Source organism: Dama dama, chromosome 18, assembly GCF_033118175.1.
Source record: "Dama dama isolate Ldn47 chromosome 18, ASM3311817v1, whole genome shotgun sequence".
Taxonomy (NCBI): domain Eukaryota; kingdom Metazoa; phylum Chordata; class Mammalia; order Artiodactyla; family Cervidae; genus Dama; species Dama dama.
In genome coordinates this window covers 94,148,334-94,161,461 of record NC_083698.1, presented here as the reverse complement: position 1 = coordinate 94,161,461, position 13,128 = coordinate 94,148,334, and the positions used below count along the sequence as shown (strand labels likewise).

General features: G+C 37.1%; 1 protein-coding gene across 2 annotated transcripts in view; it reads right to left on the bottom strand.

Annotated features, from left to right (window-relative positions):
* Positions 1-13,128, bottom strand: part of AGBL3 (AGBL carboxypeptidase 3) — a 95,196-nt gene that overhangs the window by 71,197 nt on the left and 10,871 nt on the right. For both annotated transcript variants that reach the window (XM_061165852.1, XM_061165853.1), the window contains exon 4: positions 7,422-7,607. In XM_061165852.1, the coding sequence (XP_061021835.1) occupies positions 7,422-7,607 (186 nt within the window). The remainder of the gene's footprint in view (positions 1-7,421; positions 7,608-13,128) is intronic.

Sequence of the window (13,128 nt, the reverse complement as noted above, 5' to 3'; positions counted from 1 at the left end):
ACCATAAGGTATTAGGTTTATTCAGTCAATGGTTACAGGACATAAAGATAATTGCAGACAAACATACATGTATATGCACATACACATACATACATATGAACATGTGACTAGGTAATGGATCTGTTTAACAAACCCCCCTTACACCCTACTAAATCCCATGCTCTAAAAATAAATAAATAAATAAATCCCATGCTCTATATGCCCATAATGCCCTGCCAAACCCCCCAAACAAGGCAAAAGTATATAAATACATAGAACTTGGCCATCTACCCAATAACAAAGACAACTTACTACCCAAGATTGTTGCTGTTGTTCACTTAGTCGTGTCCGACTCTTTGCAACCCCATGGACTGTAGCATACCAGGTTTCCCTGTCCTTCACTATCTCCTGGAATTTGCTCAAACTCATGTCCACTGAGATTAGACAGACCAAGAAAATAAACCCCAATCATATCAATAAACTACTTAGATATTCACCATTTATATAGACAGACATCTCCTAGATCCCTAGACAATCATTTTAGTCAAAATTTTAACACTAAGTCTAACATAAATCACACAAAACAACAATATACATGTTATTTCAGTATATTACAACATGTTAATGTCGCTTAAAGCCTGAAAGCGAGGCACTGAAATTGCCTAGATGAGTTCACTAACTCATAAACACATAGGTTTGGTCCCAGACTTTCTATTAGTTTTAATAAAATTACACAATGCAGACATCAAGCACACTAACATTAGTAGCTCATAACAGCTTGCTTAACCACACCCCTACAGGAAGCAGCAGTGATAAAAATTAAGCTAGAAACAAAAGTTCAACTAAGTTATACTAACAGGGTTGGTAAATCTCATGCCAGCCACTGTGGTCATAATGATTAACCCAAATTAACAGAAATATGGTGTCAAGCATATTAAAGAGTAACATAAAATACAGTTTTAATTAAGCCATAAAAAGTTGTAACTAAAATAAAAAGAGACTACAAAAGTGACTTTTTTATTTCCTGATTACACAACAGCTAAGACCCAACTTGGGATTAGATACCCCACTATGCTTAGTCCTAAACCCAAATAATTACAGGAACAAAATTATATGCTAGAGTACTACTAGCAGCAACTCAAAACTCAAATGACTAGGTGGCACTTCTCACTCCTCTAGAAGAGCCTGTTCTATAATCGATAAAGCCTGATAAACCTCACCAACCCTTGCTAATGCAGACTACATACCACTATCTTCAGCAAACCCTAAAAAGGAGGAAAAGTAAGCATAATTGTTATACATAAAAAACATTAGGCCAAGGTGTAACTTACGGAATTGGAAGAAATGGGCTACATTTTCTACTTCAAGAATTTATGTTCACCAAATGAACATTTTTTATGAAAGCAAAAAACCAAAGGAGGATTTAATTAGTAAATTAAGAATAGAGTGCTTAGAGCGAATAAGGCCATGAAGCATGCACATACCAACCATCACCCTCCTCAAGCACTGTAACAATTCCCTATAATCTAACAGCAAATACTGATCATATGAGAGGAGACAAGTCGTAACAAAGAAAGCTTATTGGAAAGTGTGCTTGGATAAATCAAAGCATAGCTTAAATAATGCACCCAGTTTACACCTAGGCCATTTCATAATTTATGAATACTTTGAATTAAATCTGGCCCAATACCCTTCTCTATTCTACTAGTATAAGCAAACTAAAATATTCATTCAACATTCAAAGTATAGGAGATAGAAACTTAATATCTTCTGGCACTATAGAGAAAATATTGTTAGGGAGTGATGAAAGAAGCCTAAAAAGTAACAAAAAACAAAGTTTACCCCTTGTACCTTTCACATAATGATTTAACTAACAAACATTTAACAAAGAGAACTTAAATTAAATATCCCAAAACCAGATGAACTACTTATGAACAGTTTATTAGAACAAACTCATCTATGTAGCAAAGTAGTGAGAAGATTCTAACGAGCCTGGTGATAGCTGGTTGTCCAGGAAAAGAATTTTAGTTCAACTTTAAAAATTACTAAAAATCTTTTCTAAGTTTTAATGTATTTTTAAATGTTAGTCTAAAAAAGATAATAGCTTTTTATAAATGGGTACAACCTTATCTAGAGAGTAAAAATAAACAACACCATAGCTGGTTCAAAAACAGCCAGCAATTAAAAAAGTATTAAAGCTCAAAAATAATTTTACATTAATATCAGTAACAAGTGAATCAACTCCTAGATTTATATTGGACTAATCTATGAACTAATAGAGGCAACAATGTTAATATGAGTAACAGGAAGTATTTTTCCTTGCACAAGTTTTATCAGTAACTAAAAATATACTGATAATTAACAGTAAATAAATATTAATACACCTCAACATTAAACTACTTATCAAACACACACTGTTAATCCAATACAGGCAGGCACCCAAGGTAAGATTTTAAAAAAGTAAAAGGAACTTGGCAAACACAAACCCTGCCTGTTGACCAAACATCACCTCTAGCATAACCAGTATTAGAGGCACTGCCTGCCCAGTGACAACCATTAACATCCTGACCAGGCCAAGGTAGCATAATCATTTGTTCTCTAAATAAGGACTTGTATGAATGGCCACAGGAGGGTTTTACTGTCTCTTAGTTTCAATCAGTGAAACTCACCTTCCTGTGAAGAAACAGGAATAACAAAACAAGATGAGAAGGTCTTATGGAGCTTTATCAACAACAAAAATAACTAAACCACCAAGAGATAACAAAAATGCATATGGGTGGACAATTTTGGTTGGGGTGACCCTGGAGAACAAAATAGCCTCTGAGGGTTTAAAGTCTAGACTTAACAGTCAAAACACATTATCACTTACTGATGCAAAAAACTGACCATCCGAACAAGTTAGCATAGGGATAACAGCATAATCCTATTCCAGAGTTCATATCGACCTTGATGTTTACAGCCAGGCTTGATATAACTAGTATAAACAATACTAGAGTTCACAACCTTGATGTTGGATCAGGACACCCCAATGGTGTAACCACCATTAAAGGTTCATTTATTCAACAACTAAAATCCTACATGATCTGAGTTTAGTTCAGTCGCTCAGTCATGTCCGACTCTGCGACCCCATGGAGTGCAGCACGCCAGGCTTCCCTGTCCCTCACCAACTCCCAGAGCTTGCTCAAACTCATGTCCACTGAGTCAGTGATGCCATCCAACCATCTCATCCTCTGTCATCTCTGAGTTCAGACTGAAGTAATCCAGGTTGGTTTCTATCTATTATATACTTCTTCCAGTATGAAAGAAAAAGAGAAATAAGCTCCACTTTAAAAACTATGTTAAAACTGGTTAATGATACAGTCTCAACTTAACAGATACAAAACATCTACCCAAGACCAGGGTTTGTTAAGGTGGCAAAACCCAGAAATTGCATAAAACTTAAACCTTTATAGCCAGAGATTCAAATCTCCCTAACAAAATGTTTATAATTAGTATCTTAACACTTGTTATTATCCTCTTCTTTCAGTCATAGCATTCCTAACATTAATTGAATGAAAAATTTTAGGTTATATGCAACTGAAAAGGGTCAAATATCACAGGACCATATGGTCTATTACAACCCACTGCTGAACAGTCATTTTATTCATTAAGGAACCACTATGACCAGCTGCACCCTCCATTTCCATATTCATCATCTGTACCAATCCTAGCCCTAACTCTAACCCTAATCATGTGAATCCCCCTAGCTATACCCTACCCCCTCATTAATGTAAGTCTAGGAGTATTATTTATAGTTATATCAAGCCTAGCTGTAAATTCCACCTTATAAGCTGGATGGGATTCCAACTCAAAATACTTACTAATCGGAGCCTGATGAGCAGCAGAACAATTTCATATGAAGTAACACTAGTAATTATTCTTTTATAGGTTCTCTTAATAAATAGATCTTTCATCCTTAAAACCCTCATCACAAGAACATTTACAAATAATTTTCCCATCATGAACCCTAGCTATATGATTTATTTCCACTCTAGCAGAAACTAACTGAGCCTTTTTTGACTTAACAGAAAACTCTGAACTTGTATCAGGTTTCAATGTAGAATATGCAGCAGGTCCATTTGCTGTATTTTTCTTAAGCAGACATTATCAGAATAAACATTTTCACAATAATCCTGTTGCTAGGAGCACTCCATAGCCCTATATACCAGATCTATACACAACCAACTTCATTATCAAAACACTATCACTAACAATCTTTTCCTATGAATTTGGAAGAAAAAATTCATACTACTAATACTTGCTGCTGTTGTTCAGTTGCTAAGTCGTGTCCAATTCTTTGCAAACCCGTGAACTGCAGCACAACAGGCTTCCTTGTCCTTCAATATCTCCCAGAATTTGCTCTTAACTCATGTCCATTGAGTTCGTGATGCCATCTAACGCTAGTCCAAAGCATATGACACGTCTCATTACCCATTATAATATCAGGCTTCTACAGTACCAAGCATCCCTCCATAAACATAAGAAATATGTCCGATAAAAGTCACTTTGATAGAGTAAACAGAGGTTTAAATTCTCTTACCTTTAGAATCATAGGAATTGAACCTACCCTTAAGAATTCAAAATTCTTTCTGCTACCATATAATACCATATTCTATAGGAAAGTCAGCTAAATGAGCCATTAGGCCCACCCCTAAAATGTTGGTTTATACCCTTCCTGTACTAATAAATCCCATCACATTATCATCATCTTAAAACCATTACCTCAGGAACCATAACAACCAGATCCTATAGACTATTAATCTGAATTGCTTTTGAAATATACTAGCCATTCAGTTCAGTTCAGTTCAGTTGCTCAGTCGTGTCTGACTCTTTGTGACCCCATGGATTGCAGCAAGCCAGGCTTCCCTGTCCATCACCAACTCCTGGACCTTATTCAAACTCATGTGCACTGAGTCAGTGATGCCATCCAACCATCTCATCCTCTGTCATCCCCTTCTCCTCCTGCCTTCAATCTTCCCCAGATAGTTGGTAAGAAGTTGCTGTATAACACAGGGAGCCTAGCCTGGCACTCTGTGAAAAAATAACCAAAAAAAGTGTTAAGAGAAACACAAAAATTTCAAAACCCAGAAGTCATAGAAAAACAGTAGACATATTGATTATATAAAAATTAAAAATTTCTGAATGATAAAGTGACAAACTAAGAAGAAAAGAATGCCAGGTCTATGACATAGTAAGCCAACCCACTCCAGTATTCTTGCCTGGACGTAGGAGCCTGGCGTGCTGCCGTCTATGGGGTCGCACAGAGTCGGTCGGACATGACTGAAGTGACTTAGCATAAGCAGGAACAAGCCAACCTCTTGAATATGTAGGCAGCATTTACAGACCAAGAAGAAAAGGAAAAGTACAACCAATAACAAAATGGGCAAAGTATTTTTATCAAACAGTTCACATAAAAAGTCAGTAAATATACTTATTGTTCATTTGTTTGTCTATTTAAATTCTTAGCCCATCCTTTATTCTGGTTATTAGTTTTTTTCTTATTGAGCTACAGAAATTCTTTTATATTTTAGAGATTTTGTGATGTGAAAGTCACTCAGTTGTGTCCAAATCTTTGCATGGAATTCTCCAGGCCAGAATACTGGAGTGGGTAGCCTCCTTCCCAACACAGGGATCGAACCCAGGTCTCCTGCATTGCAGGCAGATTCTTTACCAGTTGAGCCACAAGGGATTAACCCTTATCAAATATGTTTTGCAAATGTTTTTCCTCATTCTACAAGCTGCCTTTTCACTATTTTGATTATTTCCTTTGTGTGCATAAGCTTTTTAGTTTGATGTATATTTCCATTTGTCTTTTTTTACTTTTGTTGCCTGTGTTTTTCCTGTCATACCCATGATATCACTGCCAGGAACAATGTCATGAAGCTTCCCCCTTGTTTTTTTCTAGCAGTTTTTACAGTTTCAGACCTTAAGTTTGTCTTTAGTCTGTTTTAAGTTGATTTTTAATAAGATAAAGTCCCAATTTCATTCCTTTGCATGTTGACATCCAATTTTCTCAACATTTTTAAACAGACAATCTCTCCCCCATTGTGGATTCTTGGCACTCTTGTCAAATATCAGTTGGCACATATGCATGGATTTATTTCTGGAGTCTGAATCCGCCTGCCAATGCAGGAGACGCGAGTTTGATCCCTAGGTGGGGAAGATCCCCTGGAGGAAGGAAATGGCAACCCACTCCAGTATTCTTGCCTGGGAAATCCAATGGACAGATGAGCCTGACAGGCTACAGTCCATGGGGTCACAAAGAGTTGGACGTGACCTAGTGACTAAACAACAATTCTGCTCCACAGGCCTGTTTGTGTCCTTTTGCCAGTGACATACTGTTTTGGTTACTGTAGTTTTTTGGTAATATATTTTGAAATCAGAATGTGTGATGTCTCCAGCTTTGTTCTTCTTTCTCAATACTGATATGACTATTTGTGGCCTTTTGTGGTTCCATCTGAATTTAGAGTTATTATTTCTATTAAAAAAATACCATTGTAAAATTTTGATAAAGATTGCATTGTCAACATCAAAAATCTTTAGAGAATTGTAAATCAAAGCCACAGTGAGACATCATCTTATACATGTATGGAGAAATGAAGTATTTTCTGCCATATCAATACACAAGGATGTCACAGCGAGGAACTAAGGATGTGAGTAATCAAATTGCAGGATGCTGGCCCTAAATAGCTGAGATGCATATGAAAAGAATGATTTCAATAAGCCCAGAGTTAGAAAATGATTTCAATATGAAAATGATTTCAATAAGCCCACACATAGAATTTCAATAAGAAAATGATTTCATTAAGCCCATACATAGAAAAGCACTAAATTTCTTGAGATAATCTAGTTTTCCTTAATTAACAATAATCTTTTGACCTTCAGACTACCTGCCCCTTGCTGCAAACTTCTATAAAACCAGACTCCTCCCCCTGCCTCCTTGGAACAGCTGTCTCAAGGTTACTAGAGATGCTGTCTCCCGAGCTTGAAGTCCTAAAAAATTCCCACCAAATAAAACATAACTCTTACCTTCTAGGTTGTGACTACTTTTTTAAGTTGACAATGGCTATTATCCAAAAACCAAAAGATAAGTGTTGACAAGGATGTAGAAAAAATGGAATTGAATTGAAAAGTAAGTATAAATATAGACTAGATTTCAAAGACTTCACATTAAAAAATGTAAAATATTTTAAATATATTTGGAATAAATAAAATATATTTTGAAGTCAATTTCACTTTATCTTTTTAAATGTAACTACTGAAAAATTAAAAATTATATACATGGTTTGTGTTATATTTCTGCTGGAACATACTATTTAATACCAAGAGTGTTTTTACTGAAGTCAAGTTTAGCACAGTAAGTCTGCCAATGTTTGAATCCCCAAAACTTGCTAAGAACATACCAATATGTTCGATTTTTTCATCAATGACCTCACAGTGGTATGGCCACCGTGTTGGGCTCAGCGGACCAGAAGAAGAGACACCATATAAATCTCGTGGTTCACGAAGACGTGGCACCCATCTCCCTAGCTGATATTCCAATAGTATCTGTGTAGTCCCGGGGAAAAATGGGTCACTAATAGAGTCAGCTGAAAAAGAATTCAAATACAATCGTGAGTGATAAGAAGGAAAACCCCAATTCCTATAATTATTTTACATAGTCTTTTTCTAATAACATAATTTAAGAATACTTGTGGATATTGTTATAAAATGTTGTATTTCATGGCATTTAAAAAAATAAAAGATTAATGAAATTTAAAAATAATTTTCAGAATAGCTAGAAAATAGCTGTTGACCTTATATACTATTAATTTATGCTAAATTCTCACTGCTACTCTAAAGATACTTGTTTCTTATGATTTTTTTAGCAAACTGTCTATGGCTAAGCCTTCTTAAACTTAATCAAACTGAGGCTGCAACATCTGTCTAATGCATTAAAAGACACACACTGACCTTAATTCCTGACCACCTACTGGAACTATATTCTCAGAGTTTGCTAGTGAACTCTGAGATACAACTTCTCAATTCTCATTCCAGGGTCACTATGTGATATAACCCCAGGAACATATTTGCATAAAGTACAATTTTGTTGTTCCAAGTAGGTAATGCAGTGGCCATCTTTTTATGGGATAATTATGGACCATCAATTTGATGTTGATAGCCATCCCTCTTTAAGCTCTGTTCCCTTGTTTTTTTTTTTTAATGATGCTATACTTCCTAGTTTTCTTTCTATTTTCCACATACTTGGTTCTCCATTTTATCTCACTGACTCCTTTGCTCTTTCACCTTTGAAATGTGGGTTTTTAGATTTAATTCTTGGCTATTTTTTGTACAATAGCAGATATACCAATGGCAACCCACTCCAGTATTCTTGCCTGGAGAATCCCAGGGACAGAGGAGCCTGGTGGGCTGCCATCTATGGGGTTGCACAGAGTCGGACACAACTGAAGCGACTTAGCAGCAGCAGCAGCAGATTTAACAATTGGACTAGGAGTCAGACAAACTGAGTTCTATCCTACCACTCTGTTTTTATATGATTTTGGTTGGCCAATGCAGCCTCTTTGAACATAAATCTTACTATATGCAAATAAGGGATAATATTACCTTCCCTTGCTACTTCTCAGGACTTTTACTTGGATCCATTTATCCAACGGCTATTAATCATCTAGCATTCCATTGTGTGAATAGACAACATTTTGTCTAATTTACGGTATGACTCAAAAATGACAAGGTAGCTATTTATGAGTTAGAAAATAAAATTAGATTTGTACCTCTTACTATTTTGTAAATTCATATAGAAATTAAATACAAAAATCCAAACAGTAGGTAAAAGGACTTAGAGGAAATTTAGATTATATTCATGATCTTGGTGTAGAGAAGGTCTTTGTAGCTTAAACAGATATAAAAGTAAAGAGCCATAAATAAGTAACAATAAACTTAACATCATAATAATTCTAAGTAACAGAAACAACATAAACAAAGTTAACAAAGCATCATTATAAATGGGCAATTCATAATAAGGTAGAATATAAATAGTTAAGCATAGGAAACAATTCTCAATTTCTGTAGCAATCAAGAAAATCTTAGCTAAAATAGTGAGTTACCATCTTTCTTCCAACAGACAGGCAAAATTTTAAAGAGGAAAATGTGGGGGAAGAAGTCTGCAAAATAGTACTATAAATTTTATATGAGTATGGGTATAGGTATGTATACAAATGAAAAGAAAAAGGTCTAGAAGGGTACATACCAAACTGAGAACAATGGTTATCTCAAAAAGATCTGTTTTAGGATGGTGGTGAAAATGATAAAAAAAAAAAAGAGATAAAAACCTTATCTTCAATTTCAGAATATCTCTGATATATGAATATTTAGAAGAAATATTTTAATGTATATTTGAAAGTACTCTAAAACAGTGTAAAAATTTAAAAAACCAAGTATATATCAAGATAGTCATATACATGTACATTTGCAAATGAATGACTTTATTATAGAAACTCTTCACACAGGCATATTTCATTTTACAAAAGGATGTATTTCCAAAACATGTTTTGGAAAATTAAAATTTGAATCATACTGTAGTTGCATTTAAAGAACTAATTATTTAAAGAAATGTCAAGGTGGACTTTCCTGGCATTCCAGTGGTTAAGACTATGCTCCTAATGCAGGGGGCATGGTTTGGATCCCTGGTCAGGGAACTAAGATCCTGCATGCCACCACACAGCATGGCCAAAAAAAACGCAATGTCAAGGTAAATTCTTATATTAAGTGAAGTCCTCTATAATGACCACTTTCATTTAATTTATATAAAAATCAAACAAACCTTAAAAGTTTGAACTTCAGGGGAAGATCAAGATGACAAAGTAGGACCATGAGGTACTCACCCCTCCCAACAAATACATTTAAAAAAACCTCCACGTGGCACAATTCTCAGAGAAAACTAACTGCAAACTGGCAGAAGGTCTCCTATACAACTAAAGCAGCAAGAAAGACCTTCATGTAACCTGGTAAGACAGATAAAAAGGGTACCAAGTCAGGTAGGACTTGTGCCTCTGAGAGGGATCTGTAAGGAAGAGAAGGTTGCATGGGTAGAACCTTACCCTGGGGAGGGAGCAGACAGACTCACAATCAGGGCATCCCAGTCCTGGGTCCTGCACAAGGAGACAAACCCCCTTGCCTGCTGGGAAATCCACTGAGACAGAGAAAAGGGCTGGAGGAACCTAGACTCTACCTGTGAGGGGTGCACATGAGTTGGTTGACAGGGTGGAGAGAGCCTTGCACTGGCAGCTGCTGCCTTGCTGCACTTCCCAAACCGAAGGGGTGAGCACCCTGTCCCCACTCACTCCATACTACATCCTGGCATCAGATAAGGGCAAAGATTTCGTCTAAGTACACAGAATCAGACCAGGGTACCTGGGTGTGATGCAGGCAGAGCTGTGAAGACCACTGTTAGTGTGTTCACACCAGGCAGTGCCACAACAATGTGTGAAGCAGCTAAGTGCTAAACCCTGGGTACGCAGGCCGTGGTCAAGAATATGCCACAATCTGTTTCCCAGTGACTGCGCTCGGGCTCCGTCCACCCCACACTGCAGCTCAGCACCAGATGCGGGGCAGACAGGTCCAGGGAGAAGTGTGCCAGAGAGGCAGCCCAGGTCACAAGGCAGCCGCACAGCCACCTCAATTCCTGCAGCCACAATGTCCACGTCCTCAGCCCCAGCCTACTCCACACCACAGCCCTGTACTAGATCTGGGTCAAACACAATGGACAAAGGGATGTGACTTTGAGCTGCTTCTGAGAGGAACTTCGGATGCCTACACAAGTGAGGCACAGGTGCACTGTGACCACAACAGCACACTTGCTTCAGCAATCACCTCTTTTGGGAAGGGGCATACACTCAAGGGTAATGGAGCCTTATCCAACCCAATCCTCAAGACTTCTACTCCAAAAACTGGGGAGCAGACAGAACCCAGCTAGGCAATGACGACCACAGAGAAAGAGGAAACCCTAGCTTACATGGAGCACAGCCTCTAGACACTACGAAACCAATCACACCTCTTCACTTATCAAGGGGTCAAGTGACCAAGCTCCAAGTTCAAAAAAGAAGTTATAAAAATGCTAAAGAAATTAAGAAAGGTTATCATTAGAAATGCAAATCACTGTAACAAGGAACTAGACTATGAAGATGAACCAATTAAAATTAGCTAATTCAGCTGCCAAGATAAAAGCCAATCCAGAAGCAATGAATAGCAGACTAAGTGCCACTGAAGAATGAACAAGTGATCTGGGAGGTGGAATAATGGAAATCACCCAATCAGAACAGGAGCATGTGTGTGTCAGTCACTCAGTAGTATCCAGCTCTTTGTGACCCCCTGGTCTGTCTCTGGAATTCTCTAGGCAGGAATACTGGAGTGGGTTGCCATTCCCTTCTTCAGGAGATCTTTCTGACCCAGGGATCAAACCCAGGTCTCCTGCATTGCAGGCAGATTCTTTACCATCTGGGCTAGAATGGCAGACAGAAAGACAAAAAAAAAAAAAAAAAAAGCAACATACGAGACTTAATGGGATAATATAAACAGTGCCAACCTATGCATAAAAGGGGCTCCAGAAAGAGGAGAGAGAAGAAAGGGGATCAAAAATGTATTTGAAGAAATTATGGCTGAGACTTCCTGAAATCTAAAGGAGGAAACAGATATTCAAGTACAGGAAGCACCAAGGGTCCCAAACAAGATGAACACAAACAGATCCATATCAAGACATATTATAATTAAAGCAGCAAAAGTTAAAGACAAAGAGAAGATTCTACAGGCAGGAAGGGAAAAACAGTCAGTTACAAGGGAACCCCCATAAGCTTAATTTCTCTGCAGAAACTGTGCAGGTCAGAAGGGAGTGGCATGATACAGCCAAAGTCCTGAAAGAGAAAATCCCATAACCTGGGATACTCCACCCCGCAAGATTATCATTTAGAATAGATGGAGAGGGAGAGAATTTCTCAGACAAGCAAAAACTAAGAGTACAGCAACACTAAGTCTAAACTAAAAGGAATACTGAAAGGCCTTCTCTGATAGAAAAAAAGCAAGTATCTATAGGACAGGGAAAATCACAACAGGAAAGGCAAATATACAAAAGGACTGAAGATCACTAAAATAAGTCAGTACATAAACTAAAAACAATCCAAAAAATCCTGTAAAATCTATTATAATGATAATTAATGCTAAAATGATAAGCATGAGGATATAAAATATAACATAAAAATCATAAAATGCTGGCAGGAGAGTATAAAAATTTAGCTCCTTTAGACTGTGTTTAAACTTGTATGGGGATTCCCTGGTGGCTCAGATGGTAGAGTCTGCCTATAATGTGGGAGACTCAAGTTCAATCCCTGGGTCAGGAAGATCCCCTGGAGAAGTAAATGGCAACCTGCCTGGAAAATCCCATGAACGGAGGAGCCTGGTGGGCTATAGTCCATAGGATTGCAGAGTCGGACATGACTGAAGCAACTTGCTTTCTTCTTTCTTTCTTTAAGCTTGTATGACTGTCAGCTTAACATGACATTCTAAAACCTATGGGATGCAGCAAAAGCTGTTCTAAGAGGGAAGTTTACAGCAATACAGTCCTTACTTCAGAAAACAATAAAAATCTCAAAGAACCTAACCTCACACCTAAAGCAACTAGAGAAACAAGAACAAACAAAACCTGATGTTAGTAGAAGAAATCATAAAGATCAGAGCAGAAATAAATGGATCACAGACACAGAAAACAACAGAAAAGGTCAACGAAACTAAAAGCTAGATCTTTGAAAAGATAAACAAAATTGATAAATCTTTAGCCAGACTAATCAATAAAAAAAGGAAGGCTCAAATCAATAAAATTAGAAATGAAAAAGGAGATGTTACAACAGACACTACAGAAATACAAAGGTACATAAGAGACTACTACAAACAACTATATGCCAATACAACAGACAACCTAGAAGAAAGGGAAAAAATTCTTAGAAAGGTACAATCTTCCAAGACTGAACTGGGAAGAAACAAAATATAAATAGACCAATAGCAAGTACTGAAATTGAAATAGTGATTAAAAAACTTCCAATAAACAAAAGTCCAGGAGCAGAT